The 21739-nt window shown below is 44.9% G+C and overlaps 1 protein-coding gene across 1 annotated transcript in view; it reads right to left on the minus strand.

Annotated features, from left to right (window-relative positions):
* LOC142143096 (aminopeptidase NAALADL1-like) overlaps positions 1-21252 on the minus strand; it is a 45599-nt gene extending 24347 nt beyond the window's left edge. Inside the window, exons 1-3 of the mRNA XM_075200809.1 lie at positions 21056-21252; positions 18761-18933; positions 7459-7580 (exon numbers count right to left, since the gene is read on the minus strand). Coding sequence (XP_075056910.1) covers positions 7459-7580; positions 18761-18933; positions 21056-21252 — 492 coding nt within the window. The remainder of the gene's footprint in view (positions 1-7458; positions 7581-18760; positions 18934-21055) is intronic.
* Between the last annotated feature and the right edge of the window lie 487 nt (positions 21253-21739).

Consider the following 21739-nt stretch of genomic DNA (forward strand, 5'->3'; position numbering starts at 1 on the left):
TCATCCACGCGGATCGTGGTAAATTCGGAGGTATTAGGAGGTAGTCGCCCTGTGAGGCACATCTCCTTTAGGGACCTTACATATGATCCTTTATTGCATCTGATAATGACTGGCTAATTACTTGGATTTACTATCAAGTTTAAAAATATATGATCGGGATTGATCTAATGGTTTTGTGTTTGGATGATTCGATTTAGCGGATTAACGAGAAGGAGATACAATCTGATTATTAAACCTCACAATTGTTAGGAACCCCTCCAGCCGGCACAACACTACTCTGCCAATCAGGTGTTCACTGGAGCCCCTGATGGTGGGGACAGGCTGGGCCGCAGACTGACAGAGGGTCGTGAAGTGTGTACCGGCTGGGGAGAACCCAGGCAAACGGAGTGAGGTCCACGCAGAGGTCAAGGGCCGGCAGCAGGCAACAGTACCAGTAAACAAGCCGAGGTCAAGGGTCACAAGCGGATAGCAAAAACGGTAAACAGGCCAGAGATCAGGGTCACAGGATACACAAGCGAAGTCCGATTCAAAGCCAAGGGTCATACACGGGAAATCAGTAGAGGTTCAGGAAACAGGAACTGGAACAGGCAGGTCAGCAGACTGGAGAGCAGAAGCTATAACCGGCAATGAGGCAGCAGACCTCATTGCCCTAAATACCAGTGGCCACCAATCAGAGCCTAGCTCTGAATTAGACACAGCCCCCAGCATAATTAATAAATTGCATTAATTAGCCCACAGGCTAGAGGATATGGTGAGCGCTGCGCCCGGCTTCCTCTCATTGCCGGGACGCAGCGCTGAAGCGTCTAATCGTTGCCCCGGCAATGGCCGGGTTAGGGCCGGAAGTGACGTCCCGGTCGCCATAGCGATGGCCGGGACGCAGGTGAGTGAGTCGCGGCGGCTGGGCACCACCGCGGCTCGTAACAGTACCCCCCCCTTGAGGAGCGGTCGAGGGATCCCGACATCCAGGTTTTCTTGGGAATCTCTTAAAGAACTCTTTCAACTGTTTGGGGGCATGAAGTTGTCTCCGCGGAACCCAAGACCGTTCTTCTAACCCGCGGTTCCTCCACTGCACCAGGAAGTGCACCTGTCCTTGCACTCTTTTAGAATCCAGGATCCTTTGAACCACGTATCTTGGTGATTTGCTTGAATCTCCCCTAAGCACACTTGACGACTGGGTTTGGCTAGGATATAGTACCGGTTTCAACAGCGAACAATGAAATGTGTTGGGGATTCTTATGGAGCTCAGAATTTTTAGCCTAAACGCAACAGAATTAACCTGCTTAACGATAGAAAATGGCCCGATGAACTTAGGGCCCAACTTCTTGCAAGGCTGTATAAGCCTGATATTTTTTGTAGACAACCAAACTTTCTGGCCCACCTTGAGGGAGCAGATGGTACGATGGCGGTGCGAATTTTTGTTTGCCACAAATGAGGCTTGTCTTAATGATGACTGGACCTTCTTCCAGATAACTCTGAGATCCCTGGCAGTGGAGCGGGTCTCCTGGGTACCAACGGACTTGAGTGAGTATAAAGAGTTAGACCTGGGGTGAAAACCATAATTGCAAAAAAACTGAGAGGTTTTGGTGGATGAGTGACAGGAATTATTGTAGGCAAATTCCGCCCAGGGTAACAAGGAGGACCAGTTGTCTTGGAACTCTGATGTGTAGCAACGTAAAAACTTCTCCAAGGACTGGTTAACCCTCTCGGTTTGCCCATTTGATTGAGGGTGATATGCAGACGACAAACTGACCTTGATTCCGAGAAGGGTACAAAAAGATTTCCAAAACAGTGCTATGAACTGAGACCCCCGATCAGAGACGATGTCAGTAGGAAGTCCATGGAGCCGGAAAATGTGCTGAAATAAATAAGACGGCCAAATCTCGAGCAGAAGGAAGTCTGGTTAATGGAATGAAATGAGACATCTTACTAAACAGGTCTACCACGACCCAAATGGTATTGTGTCCTGTAGAGAATGGCAGATCCATTATAAAGTCCATGGACAAGTGCGTCCATGGTTTTGCAGGAATGGCCAAAGGAACCAACTGGCCTACCGGACGAGTCCTGGGAATTTTGTTTCTGGCACAAACCTCACAAGACAGGACGTGATCCTTGACGTCAGCAGACAAAGATGGCCACCATACCGTACGTGAAAGAATTTTCAATGTTTTGAAGACTCCAGGATGTCCAGCGGTCTGATTATTGTGTGCTTCCGCAAGGACTGCCTTCCTAAGATGTACTGGGACAAACAAGCATCCTAGTGGAGTATTATCAGGAGCCAATTTCTGAAACCTTTGTAGGGTGCAGCTTAGGTCTTGGGTTAACCCAGCATGAATCACGGACATGGGAACAATAGGCTGTGGGTTAGTGACCAGAGTATGATGTGCCAGGAAACTTCTGGACAGGGCGTCTGCTTGGACATTTTTAGAACCAGGACGGTAGGTCATTATAATGTTAAACCAAGTGAAGAACAGTGACCAAAGAGCCTGTCGGGGGCTCAGTCGTTTGGCTGACTGTATATACTGTAGGTTCTTATGATCCGTTATAACGGAGATTTGGTGTGCAGCGCCTTCCAACCAATCTCGCCATTCCTCAAAAGCCTATTTAATTGGCAACAGTTCTCGGTTTCCCACGTCATAGTTGGTTTCTGCTGAAGAGAACTGACGGGGAAAAAAGGCACACGGATGTAAGCGGTGGGTCTGGGTATCCTTTTGTGACAAGATGGCCCCAGCACCAGCGTCAGAGGCATCTACTTCAAGAATAAATGGTACCTTAGGATCCGGGTGTCTGAGGACCTGAGCAGACACAAAAGCTTTCTTCAGAGTTTCAAATGCAGTTATTGCCTGTGGTGACCAAACAGCTGGATCACTTCCCTTGCGGGTCAAGGTGACTATAGGGGCCACGATGTCAGCAAAACCGCCAATAAATCTCCTGTAATAATTGGCGAATCCCAGGAATCTCTGGACCGCCTTGAGGTTTTTCGGTTGTACCCAATCCAGGATTGCTTGGACCTTGGTTGGATCCATGGAGAAACCTTCTGAGGAGATTATGTAACCTAGGAAGGATACCTTCTGGACCTCGAACTCTCATTTTTCGAGTTTAGCGTAGAGATGATGTTCCCGCAATTTCTGTAGGACTTGTTTGACATGACCCTGGTGCACTGACAACGATTCTGAATATATGAGGATGTTGTCCAAGTAGACAACAACAAAGAGTCCCAGAAACTCACGTAACACCTCATTAATCAAATCCTGGAATACTGCAGGGGCATTACTAAGGCCAAACGGCATGACCAGATATTCGTAGTGGCCCGAGAGCGTGTTGAATGCCGTCTTCCATTCATCACCTGCTCTAATACATATGAGGTTATAGGCACCACGAAGATCAATTTTTGTGAAGATAGTTGCCCCTCTTAATTGATCAAAAAGTACGGAGATGAGAGGAAGGGGATAGGTGTTTTTAACCGTAATAAGATTCAGCCCTCGGTAATCGATACAGGGTCTGAGTCCACCATCCTTCTTGAATACAAAGAAGCACCTTGCTCCTACTGGGGACTTGGATGGCCTGATGAAGCCTTTCTCCAAGTTTTCGTCAATATATTCTCGCATGGATTTGGTCTCTGGACCGGAGAGAGAGTACAAGCGTCCCTTGGGTAATTTAGAACCCAGAATGAGCTCAATGGCACAGTCGAAGTCATGATACTGTGAAGGGAGCTGCTCCGGAATAGGCTGAATCACACGCAGAGGTAGTGTCAAGCAAGACTGTGTACAATAAGAGCTCCACTGGACAATTTCTCCTTTTACCCAATCCATGACAGGGTTATGGCAGGATAGCCAGGGGTGGCCCAGAATCAAAGGAACTGACGGACATTCGATAAGGAGGAAGACGATGGATTCCGAATGGAGAGCTCCAATGTTCAATTGTAGTGGTGGGGTCTCCCAGGTAATCTTGCCGCCTGGCAATGGACTGCCATCTAAGCCACAGACAGTAATAGCAGACTTGAGTTTTACCATCAGAATTCCAGCAGCGCGGGCGAACCAGATGTCAAGGAAGTTGCCTGCAGCTCCACTATCAATGAAGGCCCACAGGTCCACAGTACGAGCACTGACCGTGAGCTGTGCAGGGATCAATACAGCATTTTTCGGGGAGACAATCTGCAGACCTAGGTGAACTTTCCCCTCGTTCCCTAGGCATGCTCTTTTCCCGGCTTATTTGGGCAGGAACGGGAGAAGTGGCCTTTTGTGCCACAGTAGAGACATAGGCCTTGTGATCATCTCCTGTCTCTTTCCTCAGGGTAGAGACGATACGCTCCTAAATGCATAGGCTCCTCACCATCCGTGGAAACAGTAATGAAGGCGGATGGAGGTGAAGATGCCTCCTTTTCGGTTTTCCGCTCTTTAAATCTCCTGTCGATTTTGATGGAGAGGTGCATCAGATCCTCTAGAGAAGTAGGAGATGGATATTGCACCAAAGAGTCTTTAATCTGTTCCGACAGGCCGAGACGGAACTGACTACGTAAGGCGGGGTCATTCCATCCACTATCAGGTGACCATCTACGGAATTCAGCGCAATATTCCTGTGCCGACCGCCGGCCTTGTTTCAAGGCCCGTAGATGAGCTTCTGCGGAGGCCATTCGATCCAGGTCATCATATAGTAGACCTAATGCCTCAAAGAATGCGTCTACGGACTGCATGGCAGGACTGGTCTGTGGCAAAGAAAAGGCCCAGGACTGGGGGTCACCTTGCAGGAGGGAAATGATAATCCCGACTCTTTGTTGCTCTGAACCAGAGGAGCGGGGTCTCAACCGGAAATAGAGCTTGCAGCTCTCCCTGAAATTCCGAAACAGGGATCAATTTCCAGTGAACCGATCCAGCAAATTAACCTTAGGTTCACAGATGGAACTTGGAGTGGGTTGTGAAGTTTTCGTGGCTTCTTCTTGAACGGACAACCGCTCAGCCAATCCCTGGATCATCTGGTACAAGGACTCAAAATGGCCTGCTAAGGCTTGTACCGGAGACGGTGTGGATCCGCTTTCATCCATCACAACCTCGTCTCAGTGTTTTTGGGCCGGTTATAATGTTAGGAATCCCTCCAGCCGGCACAACACAACCCGGAATTTACTCTGCCAATCAGGTGTTCACTGGAGCACCTGATGGTGGGGACAGACTGGGCCGCAGATTGACAGAGTGTCGTGAAGTGTGTACCGGCAGGGGAGAACCCAGGCAAGCGGAGTGAGGTCCACGCAGAGGTCAAGGGCCGGCAGCAGGCAACAGTACCAGTAAACAAGCCGAAGTCAAGGGTCACAAGCGGATAGCAAAAACAGTAAACAGGCCAGAGATCAGGGTCACAGGATACACAAGCGAAGTCCAATTCAAAGCCAAGGGTCATACACGGGAAATCAGTAGAGGTTCAGGAGACAGGAACGGGAACAAGCAGGTCAGCAGACTGGAGAGCAGAAGCTATAACCGGCAATGAGGCAGCAGACCTCATTGCCCTAAATACCAGTGTCCACCAATCAGAGCCTAGCTCTGAATTAGACACAGGCCCAGCATAATTAATAAATTGCATTAATTAGCCCGCAGGCTAGAGGATATGGTGAGCGCTGCGCCCGGCTTCCTCTCATTGCCGGGACGCAGCGCTGAAGCGTCTAATCGTTGCCCCAGCAACGGCCGGGTCAGGGCCGGAAGTGACGTCCCGGTCGCCATAGCGACGGCCGGGATGCAGGTGAGTGAGTAACAACAATCACACTATATCTACTATTATCACTGTGGTTGAGCACGGGCTCACTTAATTTACATTGTTGCTATTGTCAGAGCGAGACTTTGTATTTTAGATCAGACGTTATAAATATTGATGTCCTGGGACTTTCTAATAAGAAGGCCATTTTTAAGCTGCCAATGATATCAGATCGAATATCAATGGTATTGATGAATATTGAATGTTATTTCTATTGAAGATTCTATCACAAATATTTTAGATACGATCAAGAGGAGGAGATTATTGCTGAGTATTCATACTTTTAGCAATAGAAGAATTTAACTGTATTCATTATTTTATGTTTTTTCATTTATTTATTTTAAGTTTCTTTTTTAATGCGGCACACAGCACTGCAGTGCACTGATTTAAGATTTATTACGTTTTATTTTTGAATAAATAAGTGTTGAATATTGCAACAGTTTCATGGATTCGGTAATTGGTTACTAGTGCTCCATTACTCTAGTGCTGTCATTATTGTTCATAGAATATTTTTTCCTGAGAACCCATAGGTTCTGTACAGCTGCAGGTATTGAGGCACCGGTTAACTGATGTTTGGGAATATAGTGTTTCAGCGCCAGGAAACGTTTTGTGGTTGTAGTGCCTATATTTCCACCTAGTGCCTGGGTGCTCACTAAGGCATCTATTTATGACCCTTCATTTTTTTCACTTGATAATTTTCAATCCTTATCTGCTTGATAAGGATTGAAAAGTAACGGCAATGTATTAAATAAATTCTCAGGTACAGCAGTGCCGATAACCTGCTGTCCCTGAGAAGTGACTCACCTGATCATCGCAGTCTTTTCTCAAGTTTGAAGGCTGCGGTGATCTTCTCTTTTTTTTTCTTTTTTGTTAGTGAGCATGCCCCGACCGAAAACTTGGTGCATGCGCACTAACATCCTGGAAGGCAAACTGTGCGATGAGTGACAGGGAGGGATCGCATGATCCCTCCACACATGCGTTGTCCAGCTCTGTTCTTCAGAGCAGAGCTGGACAGCGCGAAAGTTTTCAGATATGTTAATGTGCGCCAGCTTCAGATGGCGCCAGCTTCAGATGACACCAGCTTCAGATGGCACCAGCTCCAGATGGCACCAGCTTCAGATGACACCAGCTTCAGATGGCACCAGCTTCAGATGGCACCAGCTTCAGATGGCGCCAGCTTCAGATGGCACCAGCTTCAGATGGCACCAGCTTCAGATGGCACTAGCTCCAGATGGCACCAGCTTCAGATGGCACCAGCTTCAGATGGCACCAGCTCCAGATGGGGTACATTAACATGTAGAAAAAGAGAAAAATTTCTCTAGTTAGACTTTAATACATAGCGGTTCTGAGCACTTCCCATACACTGTTATGGGGAGTGCTCAGAAAAACGATAGGAAATGCAAAGTAGCAGATATCTGAGATATCTGCTGCAATGCTTCAATAATACATAGTAATTTCACGGTAAACCCCCAAAAACAACAGTTTTTGGGGGTTTAACACAGGGGGAATGCTTGATAAATAGACCCCCAACACTCTATTTTTGGAACTGGGTCTGGCTGGAAATGTGAACGGTGGAAATACTAACAACGCAACTTCAAATTCCCCTATATGATCACTAATAATATGCTGCCCCACACCAAGGTTGGAAGCCTTCCCTACTCCGTAGCTCATGTCACCATTTTATACGCCATTAGCCCAACTGGTATACTCGGGTCTTATATATACCTTGACGGTTCCATTGGGAGCAAATGCAACAAAGGGTTGTAGAATGTTTGGGTCCTTCTGGTCGTCGGTGAGTTTAGCCTCAGTTAGCTCTGCTGTAAACTGGGGGGTCCCATCTGGACTCACTGCGCAAAGAAAGAAGAGTTCCATTCAGATACAAAGGAGCATCAACTCTTCTTACCCCGGCTCTACAAGAGGTATGTTATATCCTGGGCCATCGTCTTTCCGAAAGAGATTAAATGGTCTTACCTCTAGTTACAAAATGGGACACCATTTTCATTATAGGAAACAGATAACCCAATATTTAACCCACCCCTCCCCAAAACGTTTGTGATAAGTGCAGTAAAACGTCTATATAAATGGAATCATGTTGATGTAAATAGTTTGTGGGTAACAGGATTATGGAATTTGGGGTCTGACACAGATATAGGAGATGCTCAGTCATATTTCACTACTCATCCTCCATCTGATTTTGGATAACAGTTGTGGTCCCAAGGTCCTGCCATTACCAAAATTTAAACTGCTGGCACCATTGCAGCATTAAACGCTCCGGACACCTCTTGCAAAAAAAACATGGTGTGGTGTGAAGACCTGTGTCTGTGATAAAACCTGATCTGATATTCAGGGCACTCATCCAATTGGTGCCGCGGAGAGTAAAGGTAGAATATGTCAGTGACTGGATGACCCCAAAAGAGCATAGACACACCGGGGGGGGGTTCCTAGTGCCTGGAAACCCCCCTCCAAGCCTAGAGAACTGTATAATTGAGGTGGCTGGACGCTGCCCCCGCTTCACACAGCTCTGCTTGAACAGGGAGAGCTGCGTGCACCTAATAGTAGGGATGTGCACCGGCGACTTTTGAGGTCTCGTGTTTTGTGTTTTGGATCCGGATTTTCGTTATTTTTGGGGTTCGGATTTGTCTCGCAAAACACTTGACGAAAGGTCTCGGTTCGGATTTAAGGTTTTGGATTCGGATTTTTTTTGAAAAAAACATAAAAAGTTTAAAAATCAAGTTTTTGGGCTTATTTTCACTCCTAGGCTATTATTAACCTCAATAACATTCAATAACAAGCATTTCCACTAATTTACAGTGTATTCTGAACACCTCACAATATAGTTATTAGTCCAAAACGTTGCAACAAGGTATCTTTCTGGACTGCGTAGAGGAGGGGGTCACCACAATATATATTAAAAACCCTGAACTTTTATGATTCGCACCAATAAATGTACCTGGACTGCGTAGAGGAGTGGGTCACCACAATATATATTAAAAACCCTGAACTTTTATGATTCGCACCAATAAATGTACCTGGACTGCGTAGAGGAGTGGGTCACCACAATATATATTAAAAACCCTGAACTTTTATGAATCGCACCAATAAATGTACCTGGACTGCGTAGAGGAGTGGGTCACCACAATATATATAATAAGAAAACCATCAACTTGTTTGATTCGCACCAATAAATGTACCTGGACTGCGTAGAGGAGTGGGTCACCACAATATATTAAAAACCCTGAACTTTTATGAATCGCACCAATAAATGTACCTGGACTGCCTAGAGGAGTGGGCACTGGGCACCACAATAAAATATATAAAAAACCTTCAACAGGTCTGCATTACACTACACATACGGCTGCTCCTCCATCCTCTCCATCATATACATGTTGGAGTTTTAGCGTGTGACAACCTCTTGTTTTTGATAATGTCAGTGCATTTTGAATATTTTTCAATTTGCCCCACACCACTGAATGTACTTTATCTATGATACGCATCTATCTATCTTGACTGCGTAGTGTGGTGGCCCCGGTACACAATTTGGTACCGAGGCCACAATATAATTAAAAAACCCTCCACGTGTCAGAATTCCACCAAACAAGTATCTGGACTGCGTAGTGGGGTGGCCCCGGTACCCAATTTGATACCGGGGCCACAATACCTCCTCCAAACATGGTACAGACAATTCGTCATTGAGATCCCATCAAGTATGTTAAAGACAGACAGGGTCCAAGTGTTATTGGTTGACTTTGTAAACCAAAAAACTGTCCCTGTTGCACATAGTCGTGCAATGAAGACTGACTTTTTCATTTAAAGGCACCATCTTTCAAGTGTAGTGTTTGTAAGTCTAAGTCATATTATACTTTTGGTAAAATTGGTTTATTTTGTTCCTCTTTATGGTAACTACTAATAGAATTAAAGTATTAAATAGAAGCGGCAGTTCCTCTTTATGGTAATTAGTAATAGAATTAAAGTATTAAATAGAATTAAAGTATGAAATAGAATTAAAGTATTAAATAGAATTAAAGTATGAAATAGAATTAAAGTATTAAATAGAATTAAAGTATTAAATAGAGTGGTAAAGAGTTGTAGTGTGGTATAGATAGAGTGGTCCCCACAATATAATAATAAAACCCTCAACTGGTCTGAATTCCACCAAACAAGTATCTGGACTGCGTAGTGTGGTGGCCCCGGTACACAATTTGGTACCGAGGCCACAATATAATTAAAAAATTGGGCATCAACTGTCACCGTTGTTTAATATCTGATACACCTAAATATGGACTGCACAGTGGAGTGGCCCCGGTAGTAAATTTGGTGCCGGGGCCACAATACCTCCTCCAACTTCCAAGTGTAGTGTTTATAAAGACAGACAGCGTCGAAGTGTTATTAGTTGACTTTCTTAACCCTAAAATTGTCCCTGTTGCAAATATTCGTGCAATGGACAGTTACTTTTTTATTGAAAGACTCAAGCTTTCAAGTGTAGTGTTTATAAAATATAAACAACAATACAGTAGTTTTAGAGCACGTCAATACCTCTTGTTTTAAATTATGACACGGCATTTTACTTTTGGTTTAATTTCTTGAATTTTTTTAAATTTGGTTTTACTTTTTGAACATGGCAAACGACTGTTGATTGGTCATATAATGCAAAAAAAAAAGTTCCAAGATGGAATTGTCCTTGGGCCCTCACACCCACCCTTATGTTGTTGAAATAGGACATGCACACTTTAACAAACCAATCATTTCAGCGACAGGGCCTACCAAACAACTTTGGCTGAAATGATTGGTTTGTTTGGGCCCCCACACCAAAAAAGCTATTCATCTCTCCCTGTACAGACTAAACAGGCTCTACTGATGCAAGATGTCGTCCTCATCCTCAACCTCTGATTCCTCTCCCCCTACAGTGTGTACTTCCTCCTCATCACACATTATTAATTCGTCCCCGCTGGACTCCACAACCACAGGTCCCTCTGTAGTATTGGGCATCGTGCTTGCCAGACGACGTTGATGGCATTTCATCGTCTATGTCATGACTAGTGGCAGCAGCTTCAGCATTAGGAGGAAGTGGGTCTTGATCTTTCCCTACTTTATCCTCCAAATTTTTGGTCTCCATTATATGTAGCACAAGATACTGCAGAATGTGTGAACTTGGTAATATTGCAGTACCAATGGACTTATACTGCTGTATTGGTTTTGCAAATTTGGTTATAATTATTATATATTTTTTTTTTTTTTACATTTTTTATTTTTTTTTACTTTTTTTTTATTTTTAAAAAACTTGGGAATAGTGGGGAAATAACTATGCCCTTAGAAGCACAGAGCACAGGACACAGCACCACTGGACTGAACAGGACACGGCACAGGACCCAGCAGCACTACGGAACTCAGCAGGACAGAGCACAGGACACAGCACCACTGGACTGATACTGCAGAATGTGTGAACTTTGTAATATTGCAGTACCAATGGACTTATACTGCTGGATTGGTTTTGCAAATTTGGTTATAATTATTATATTTTTTTTTTTTTTTTTAAATTTTTTATTTTTTTTTACTTTTTTTTATTTTTTAAAAACTTGGGAATAGTGGGGAAATAACTATGCCCTTAGAAGCACAGAGCACAGGACACAGCACCACTGGACTGAACAGGACACGGCACAGGACCCAGCAGCACTACGGAACTCAGCAGGACAGAGCACAGGACACAGCACCACTGGACTGATACTGCAGAATGTGTAAACTTTGTAATATTGCAGTACCACTGGACTTTTACTGCTGAATGTGTGAACTTGGTAATATTGCAGTACCAATGGGCTTATACTGCAGGATTGGTTGTGCAAATTTTGTGGTAATTAAAAAAAATTAAAGTAGTTTTTGGTATTTTTTTTAAAAAACTTTTTTTTATTTTTTTAAACACAGGGGAATATTGGGGAAATAACTATGCCCTTAGAAGCACAGAGCACAGGACACAGCACCACTGGACTGAACAGGACACAGCACAGGACCCAGCAGCACCACTGACCTCAGAAGGACAGAGCACAGCACACAGCACCACTGGACTGATACTGCAGAACACAGCACAGCACAGCACAGCACAGCACAGCACAGCACAGAACAGCACAGAACTAAACAGCACAGCACAGAACTAAACAGCACAGCACGAGATCTACCAGGACAGAGGACCACCTAACACACCCTCCCTCTACCCTGATCAATGCCCGAGTGAAGATGGCGGCGACTAGCGGGGAATTTATAGGATCCGAGTATCGCGAGATCCGACAACGGGATTATGAGTCAGAGCCTCAGTTTCACATTTGAATTTGGCGCCAATACCCGGATCTGTCTCGGATCCGACTCGGATCCGCAACGTTCGGGTGGGCTCGGATTTCATAAATCCGAGTGCGCTCATCCCTACCTAATAGTAGTGCACACAACATTGCCCATGTATATTATGGGGATAGGAAGAGTTGGAGAGCAGCCAAGCACTGTCTAAAATTATTGCCACGCCCCCATGCATGCTGGTCACGCCCACTGGCAGCGTGGTGTGGAAACCCCCCCTCTAAAAATCCTGCGTTTGCCCCTGAAGAGATATACACAAAAGAGATATTCAAAATCCAGAACTGCTTAAATTTGGTGAATAGTTTGATGCACAACAAGTGTACAAACAGTACCCATCAAATATCTTAAGTAATCTGATGATGCCCTAACACATGAATATCTGGTCATTCACCCCGATTACCAAACATCCAATCCAATATGAACACCACACATGTAAGAGACCAGGGGGTAAATTTATCAAGCTGGGGGTTTGAAAAAGTGGAGATGTTGCCTATAGCAACCAAACCAATTCTAGTTATCATTTATTCAGTATATTCTACAAAAGGACAGCTAGAATCTGCTATAGGCAACATCTCCACTTTTTCAAACCCGCAGTTTGATAAATTTGCCCCAGATGTAATGTTATACATGTTTTAGGCTAAATAATCTGATCTCAGTCATGGCTTATTATAAGGACCCTTATACTATGGATGAGTTTAAAAAACTGCATTCTACCATGTTCATTCTGTGATGGGTGGGCTTGGTGTTTGAGGGGCTAGATCCAGGGCCGGACTGGCCATCTGGCACTTCTGGCAAATGCCAGAAGGGCCGATGGCCAGAAGGGCCGGTCCGCATGTCCGCCGAGCAGCAGCACCCTGCGCGCTGCTCGGCGGACGGAGAGTCAGTGACTGGCGACTATGTGAGTAATCACATGGGACGGCACCACGCCACAGGCGCCGTCCCATGTGATTACTGCATAGTCGGCAGTCATTGATTCTCCGTTGGCTGACCAGCGCGCAGGGTGCTGCTGCTGCTGGATGTAAAAAGGTAAGTGTCTGTGTGTGTAAGTAAGTAATAGTGTGGCAAACAGTGGGGCTGGCAAACTGGGGCAAACAAACAAACAGTGGAGGAAAAACAGTGGGGCTAACAAACAAACAGTGGAGGAAAAACAGTGGGGCTAACAAACAAACAGTGGGGCTAACAAACAAACAAACAGTGGGGCTAACAAACAAACAAACAGTGGGGCTAACAAACAAACAAACAGTGGGGCTAACAAACAAACAGTGGGGCTAACAAACAAACAGTGGAGGAAAAACAGTGGGGCTAACAAACAAACAGTGGGGCTAACAAACAAACAGTGGGGCTAACAAACAGTGGTGCTAACAAATAAACAGTGGGGCTAACAAACAGTGGAGGAAAAACAGTGGGGCTAACAACCAGACAGTGGGGCTAACAACCAGACAGTGGGGCTAACAACCAGACAGTGGGGCTAACAACCAGTGGGGCTAACAGTGTGGCTGTGGGGCTAATTTTGTGCATGTGTGGCCCCATGTTGCTATAGTGTACGTGCGTGTTTGGCCATGTTCATATAGTGTGCGCGAGCGCAGTATTTTAAATATAGCATGTGTGTGCGTGCGCGCAGTATTTTAATATAATATGTGAGAGAAGGGAGGATCTTAATATAGTGTGGGAGGTAGGCTATTTAATGGTGGAGTGTAGGTGGGGGCTAATTATTTAAGGTGAGGTGAAAGAACCTTTAATTTAATGCTGGGGTGGTTTAGGGCTATCAATTGAATATGGGGCTGATTTTGGGGAGAAGGGCTATTTATTGAATGTGAATATAAATTATTTATTGTCGGGATTGGTTGTGGAAAATGGCTATATTTATTACATTTTAATGCTATTTAATTTATTGCTGGGACTGTTTGGAGGGAGGGAAATATGTCTTGAGTAAATGGGTATACTGTTAATTTTATGTTGGGGCTGGTTGGAGGGAAATTGGTCTACTTAATTAATGTGAATATTATTATTGTGGGGACTGGAGGGAGGCCTAATTATAAAACGTGAGTGCTATTGTTTTAACATTGGGGCTGGTTGGAGTTTTCTAAATCTCATGTACCCATTTTTTTTTTCAAAATAGGGCATCCAATATTCCAGGTTCGAGACAAGAATGAACTGAGCTAAAGAAACCATCTGCTACAAGTGGTGAAAGTGACCAAGACAGGTAGGAGAGAGCAGGACAGTCTGCCAACTGTCCTGAATCTGGTAGGGCAGTCCTGAATTTGGATGACTGTCTCCCTTAGTCAGGATTTGGTCCGACTGCAAGGACAGTTGGGAGGTATGTCCCGCTTCACAACGTACTGCTTGTGAAGGCAACGCTGTGTGCTTCTAACAGTAGGGCCTGTGTATTTGTCTAAAATGCTAAATGTAATGTATTATTATAATGTATGTATCAATGCCCCATGTTGGCCACACCCACAACACAATGAGGTCACGCCGTGTTCAGCGCCACCGCTACGCGGCGGCACATATTTTCATTCCTGCTGGAACTGAGGTGGGCCTGTGTACCTTAAATGCCAGGGCTGATTTTTAGTCCCAGTCCGGCCCTGGCTAGATCTCATAAAGTATCAGAGATATTGTGCTGCAATTTGGTATGTAAATTGAGAACTGTCTCTGGGTGCTGCATACCAAATCAGAACAAATAAATAAAAAAATTACAGTTGGAAAAATTAAGAGTTGAAAATCTTGCTATTTTTCTCTACTGCCTTTGTTGCAAACTGACACCTCCCTTCTGTGTGTTGGGAAAGTATAACTTAGTGTACAGTGTGTTACCCCAAAGCCCTGTTGAACAGCACAGAGGAGTGCATAACAGCTTTTAAAATGCAGGGCTACAAGGGGTTAATTGTGCTCCTGAAAACTTGTGCCCAGGAGTGATTGACGGGAGGAGGATGAAGGCCCTGATTGGCTGGGGGAGTAACAGGAAGAGGATGTGCAGGAAGGAGGAGTAAGAGAGAGCAGCATGGTAGAAGGAACAAGGGGGAGGACGTGCAGCCGAGCAGAGAGAAGATAAGCTGCTGCCAGAACTGTGACATTGCCAGCAAAGCGGACGGAGAACAGCTGGGGACACGCAGCGGAGTGCCAAAGACAGTCTCCACTAACTGCAGAACCGTCTCAAGGTAAAACCCTAGCCTGCAGTGTACTGCACACACCCCAGTGTCAGAGGGAAGAGTGATGAATCTATCCAAAACTGACATTGCATTCTTGTACAAGGAAGGATTGTGAGAGCTTTTCCCCCAGATCATACCTTTACACAGGCTGCAGGGAACAATTAAGACGGTCGTTTCAGCTATATCCTGTGTGTGTGCTGATATCTGGACACTATATCCTGTTGCAGAGCACATGTGCTGATAGAGATTCATTGACTGTTGAGAGAACAGCGCCATCTTGTGGCTGAAATGAGCAACAGCCCTGCTTTCTACTTTAATAATTAACCCTTGATGGAAACCTCTGCAGGACTTTGGAATATTACCAAATTACTGTGCACAGGTCAGCCCAGGACTGAGTGGAAAATATGGTAATGTTACCAGGGGTAATATTGGTGCACCAAATGTTTTAGATGATGTTAATGTTATGTGATTTACCTAAGAATTGATTTATTAATATTGAAGGTGTGACATTCAGTGTTAGTGGTACCGCTGCAATTCAAGTTAACTCAGCAGTAGATGCTAAAAGTGGGGTGCCTGACCCATAGGGAATAGCACGGTACCCCAAACACCTGAATAAGAAGGAGCCCTTTAGTGGGCGCGGTAGTGAACGTTATTGAATTCCAAAGACAAAAAAACACTTCCCCTTTAACATGTTCAATTAAGGTTTCTTACACTTACACAGGATCTAAAATGTAAGGAAATTATTAAAACTCTACCAATCAAGTCTCAAAAAGCAATGAAATTACAACCATTAAGGCAGAAGGTTAAATGGGCATGTGTTAGGATCTTACCTGTTCCCCGCTCCGCTGCGCTGTCGGGTCTGGCAGCTTGTCATCTTCAGCGGGGAGCGCTCTCCCTGATGGCACCGCTGCACTTCCGGATTCTCGCAGCAGGGGTCATGTGACTCTGGGCGGGGAATTCAAAAACTACTTATTCCTGCTCTGACACGCTATCTGTGTCAGAGCAATGTGTTTCCTGTTCCTGGCTAACAGTTCCTGTGTTCCTGACTCCTGTGAACCTGCTCCCTGTGTACTCCTTTATTCCTCCTACTCCTGTGTACCAACCTGGCTGTGACCTGACTATTCTTTGGCTTATTCCTGGCACCACGTATTGGACTGTCTTCCCTGTGTACCGACCCGGCTGTGTTATCAACTACTCTCTGGATTTCCCTCTGGCACCGTATACCTGATATCTCCTGTGTACCGACCCGGCTGTGTTATCAACTACTCTCTGGATTTCCCTCTGGCACCGTATACCTGATATCTCCTGTGTACCGACCCGGCTGTGTTCCTGGACCCATCTCCTGCTACGCACTCATTAACTCCGTGCATCTACCGCTTACTGCTCCAGACCTTCAAACCCTGAAATTCATGGTTAGTGCCTGTACTTACATCACTTGTCATATTGCCTGTCTGACTATCCATCACTTAGAACCTTCTCCCTTACGTCAGTAGGCTAACCTGGGGACCGCGACCTGCGGTTCTTCGGCAGCAAAGACCACACTACCTTGCGGTGGTTCTTGGTGAAGACCGGAAGGCCGTTAGACTCCGCGCCCTAGGTAAGCCTGTGCAAATACTGACTAAGGCATTTAAATCGTAACAGCATGTTCTTTGTGTAATACAGACATAGTATGCCATCACATCCTGTGGTTAGCTGCAGATTCAGCACTATTATGATAATGCTGAAATGGTGGAGCTGCTAATTCAGATTTGTGTTTTCCCTGGAATAGACACATGCAAACTATGAAACTGAAGGTCTGAGCAGCTATGTAGCACAAAAAAATGTAGTCCCCACATCCATCTCACTCAGTCCCCACATCCATCTCACTCAGTCCCCACATCCATCTCACTCAGTCCCCACATCCATCTCACTCAGTCCCCACATCCATCTCACTCAGTCCCCACATCCATCTCACTCAGTCCCCACATCCATCTCACTCAGTCCCCACAACCATCTCACTCAGTCCCCACAACCATTTCACCCAGTCCCCACATCCATCTCACTCAGTCCGCACATCCATCTCACTCAGTCCTCACATCCAGCTCACTCAGTCCCCACATCCAGCTCACTCAGTCCCCACATCCATCTCACTCAGTCCCCACAACCATCTCACTCAGTCCCCACATCCATCTCACTCAGTCCCCACATCCATCTCACTCAGTCCCCACATCCATCTCACTCAGTCCCCACAACCATCTAACTCAGTCCCCAAATTCCATCTAACTCAGTCGCCACATCCATCTCACTCAGTCCCCACAACCATCTCACTCAGTCCCCAAAACTATTGCACTCTGTGTCCACATTCCCACATTCAAATCAGTCCCCACTTTCCACTCATTCCCTGATAGTGCTGACTTAGTTTGTATAACCATGTCTGTATTGTACAAGTAAAATGTCCATTAAACCTGCTGCCTCGTAATTTCATTGCGTTTTGGAGATTGAGTAGTAGAGTTCAATAGTTTTCTTACATTTTGGATCATATCTAAGTGTAAGAAGCCTTAATTGGACATGTTAAACCATATATTCCATGTCTATGGAATATATGTATGCATATTCCCTCAGTGCACACAACCTAAGACAGAATAGACAAAGACAGAAGATAAAATAAAGCAGTCACAGGGAACATTGCTCCCTACAACAGTTTCTTCTTCCTGTTCACATCACACCGCACATTAATCTTCAATGCTTTGAAAATAGAAAAACTACTATTTTCAGTATATTGGAAGCTATCATGAGTTTAAATGTCAATGTGACTGTTCCCAGTGAATGCAACTCAGGTAAACATACACATTTATTTAATGGTCCAATCAAATCGTAATAGATTTAGATCATTTAAAGTGTTCTACAGAATGTTTCCCTCATTCCGCATTTAATACTGGAACTTTGCATGTACAAGAAAGGTTGACCCGTGTTCTGCGGAGGGATTCCATTTAGATCTGCCTGGAATTCTCCAACATAGCAGAATGTATTGACACTGTCACCCTAGCTCTATAGACTATAAATTCTGGCAAATGCAGGATGCCGACTTTACGGATACAGCGCGGAATGTCATTCTGCGGAAAGATGAGGCAAAAGCATACTTGCCTACTTTTAGAGGCAGCTGTCCGGGAGGGGGTCCGTCGAGGGAGCGTGGTCACGAGTGGTGCGCCGTTAGCCCCCGCCCGTCAATCTGAGGCCATTTTAGCCAATCGCACCAGGGGGCGGGGCCACGAGGGCGCGTTTAGCCCCTGCCATCTTCAGCAGCGGCAACTTCTGGATCCGGGATTTTTGCCTGCTCTCTCGGGAGTCCGGGAGAACTCCCAAAACTTCGGGAGTCTCCCGGACATTCCGGGAGAGTAGGCAACTATGGGCAAAAGCAGAACTCATATGTATGGCTGGAACTTCACAGAGCGACCCGGTCCGGTGTAATATTTGATTTGCATGAAATTTGACCCAACTACTCCCATCTCTAGTTTCAATATTTTACTTACATGGCTACCATGATATATAATGGCTGTTACACTTACAAACTCTGACAGTGTTTGGATTCTTATCATCAGGAAATGACAGGAACACATTATATCGCTCTTCCTTAGCCTCATCTAGGCCACTGTTTGGGTCCCTCCAGCGAGACAGCATAAGCTGCACCAACTCCTCGTCCGCTGCCGTCGTCGCCACATGAGGCTTTATGGTGAGGACTCTGCAGAAAAGCGGTTACATGGAATCATACAAAACAGCACATTCACATACTTTAATTAAAAACACTCAAAATATTACCTATATATAATATATATATATATATTAGGGATGTGCACCGGCCACTTTTGTTGTGTTTTGTGTTTTGTGTTTTGGATTGGGATTTGCTTGAGGTTTTGGGTTCGGATTTGTTTCGCAAAACACCCGACGAAAGGTTTTGGTTCGGATTTAAGGTTTTGGATTCAGATTTAATTTGAAAAAAACATAAAAAGTGCTAAAAACCAGTTTTGTGGGGTTTTTTTTTCACTCCTACGCTATTATTAACCTCAATAACATTCAATAAAAATCATTTCCACTAATTCCCAGTCTATTCTGAACACCTCACAATATTGTTTTTAGGCCAAAAGGTTGCACCGAGGTAGCTTGAGCACATAATGCCAAAAAAAGAGGTACAAGATGGAATTGTTCTGGGCCCTCCCTCCCACCCCTCGCGAGATTCGACGCGAGACTTGGACGACAGAGCCTCGTTTTCAATTTTTTGCCCGCCGGAAATATCCGAACAGTGCTCGGATCCCGTTCGGATCCGCACTGTTCGGGTGGGCTCGGATTAGCGTAATCCGAGCCCGCTCATCTCTAATATATATATATATATATATATATATATATATATAATATAAAGGGTCATGTACACAAGGCAAAAGTGCAAACCACAAAGTAAATGTTCTTCTTTTGTGCCACTGCACCCGGTTTTATAAGGAAGTAGATTGATCTATGAGCCTAGAATGTGACATCTGCAGGGGTGTAATACTTGCACCAGCCAATGGATGATGCTGGGCAGATTGGGCCCCCTTCTTACGAAATCAATATCTCAATGTTTAAATGATGTAAAGGAGCAGATAGGGCGCTTTTAAAGGTGCATTCTCTATTTTGTGGGAGGGCGCAAGTGGTGGAACTACCACGGCTGCTTGCAGCCACATCAACTCGCCCCCCCCCCCCCCCCTTCCCCCCTATCCACAAGGGTACCACTCTGCTGCTTTGAAAATTGCAGATTCCTATTCTGAGAGGCACAGGTGCTGTGGAATCTGCTCTTTTCAGAGCAAAGAGGGGGCCCAGGGGCTTACAGCTACACTGCTACCCAAAATTATGCAATAGCAATGCAGAGTTCCGCCACTGGAGGGCGCTTAGCCTTAATCTTCCCGCAGCCCGCAGGACTTCTCCTATACTTATAATGGGAAGCATTCTGTGCCTTCCAGACGCAGTACAGCACATTTTAGGTACCTCAAGCAATAAAAAGCTTCAAACACCCAAATGTGACATGTCAGAGACACGATGCAGTTGTCACCTCTCTATCGTGATTAATTTAAGACATAAAAAAAAGCTAAACCGCGCAATGTTTTGTGATAAAGACAGAAAATTCTACAACTTGCGCACTGTCAGGTTGGTCTGCAAACCCGCAAAAATTAGGCACAGATTAATTTCCCAGCGATAGTCCGTGCAGTTGGAGAGCACTTTGCTATTTACTAGGTGGACAAGTACCACACATAAAGCAGCGGGGGTCCCTATTTTCTGTCCTACGTAAATAACCCTTATATATTTTGCACATATTTACTGTGGTGATCTCCTCAGTAAAGAGCATACAGCGTGCCGGGGAAGGAGAAGGAGGTAAGTGCCGGGGGGAGCGGCTCGGCTCACCAGAGGGGGCGGCTCAGATCACAGGGGGGGTGGCCCTCACGGGGGAATGGAGGCCCCCTTAGCCCAGGGGCCTCCATTCCCTTAATCCGGCCCTGGTGCTACTATGCTGATGAACGGGGTTCTGTGTTGCATATGAATATAGGTGCGGACATAAGACCACACTTAGATATAAGTTATAGCTCACTTTTAATAGTATATTGAGAGACCCTATCCAAGGAGCCACTAAGAGCCCAAAATAACAGCTATCACAGTTACACTTGGCTACATATGAAAGGAAATCCACTGGTAAATACTGACAGGCCTGTTAAGATAAAATAGATTTTACATATGTATACATGAACAGTAAAAGATACCTTTCCCCGTCATCATTCAACTTGTAGTCCAAGTTTACTGACCTTTAGAGTTACGTTAGCCTATGGGCTAATCATTCTCACCTCAAATTGTCTTCAATCTTCTTGTTATCCACCTCGGACATAAACTGCTGAATAAATTCTTCATCAAGATCTTTAGCAATGTCCTTCGCCCATTTTGGTACAGTATTACTTTTAATACCAAAACGGCCAATCAAGAGACCGCTGGCTAATATCAGCAAAGCCCCCAGGACAGCTCCCACCACCTTCAGCCAATTCATGATCGCTCACACCCTGTACATATAGCAGCGCCCGTGTCTTCCTTTCAGCTTACTTTTTATACCCGCCCTATGAACGAAAATCATTTGTACAGATCGCAAGCCAGATAAGAGACCCTATTGTTCAGAACAATTGAGACGCAGCAATTTGGTTAAAGATTATCAAAATTAATTCTTGGTTTACATCTCTAACGCCCTTTGCACATTGACTGTTGAATGATTAAAGAACGTATGAGCCAACTATTCAAGGTGAATATTTTTATTATACATGGATCCATAAAATGACTAGTTATTTAAGGGAATGTATGCTTTTATTAGCAGGGATTATTTAGGTATAATTTTCTAGGTATTCAGTATGCATTCTTGCATTTTTAATACTTTAGTAAACAGCTATACAGTTAACTCCACTGAGGTAAAATGAAACCTCACACATCTACTGCAAGGAAACAGCACCCCTAGTGGCTAAGTTTGCATACAAATGGTACAGTAA

This window comes from Mixophyes fleayi, chromosome 3 (assembly GCF_038048845.1).
Source record: "Mixophyes fleayi isolate aMixFle1 chromosome 3, aMixFle1.hap1, whole genome shotgun sequence".
In the NCBI taxonomy this organism is placed as follows: domain Eukaryota; kingdom Metazoa; phylum Chordata; class Amphibia; order Anura; family Limnodynastidae; genus Mixophyes; species Mixophyes fleayi.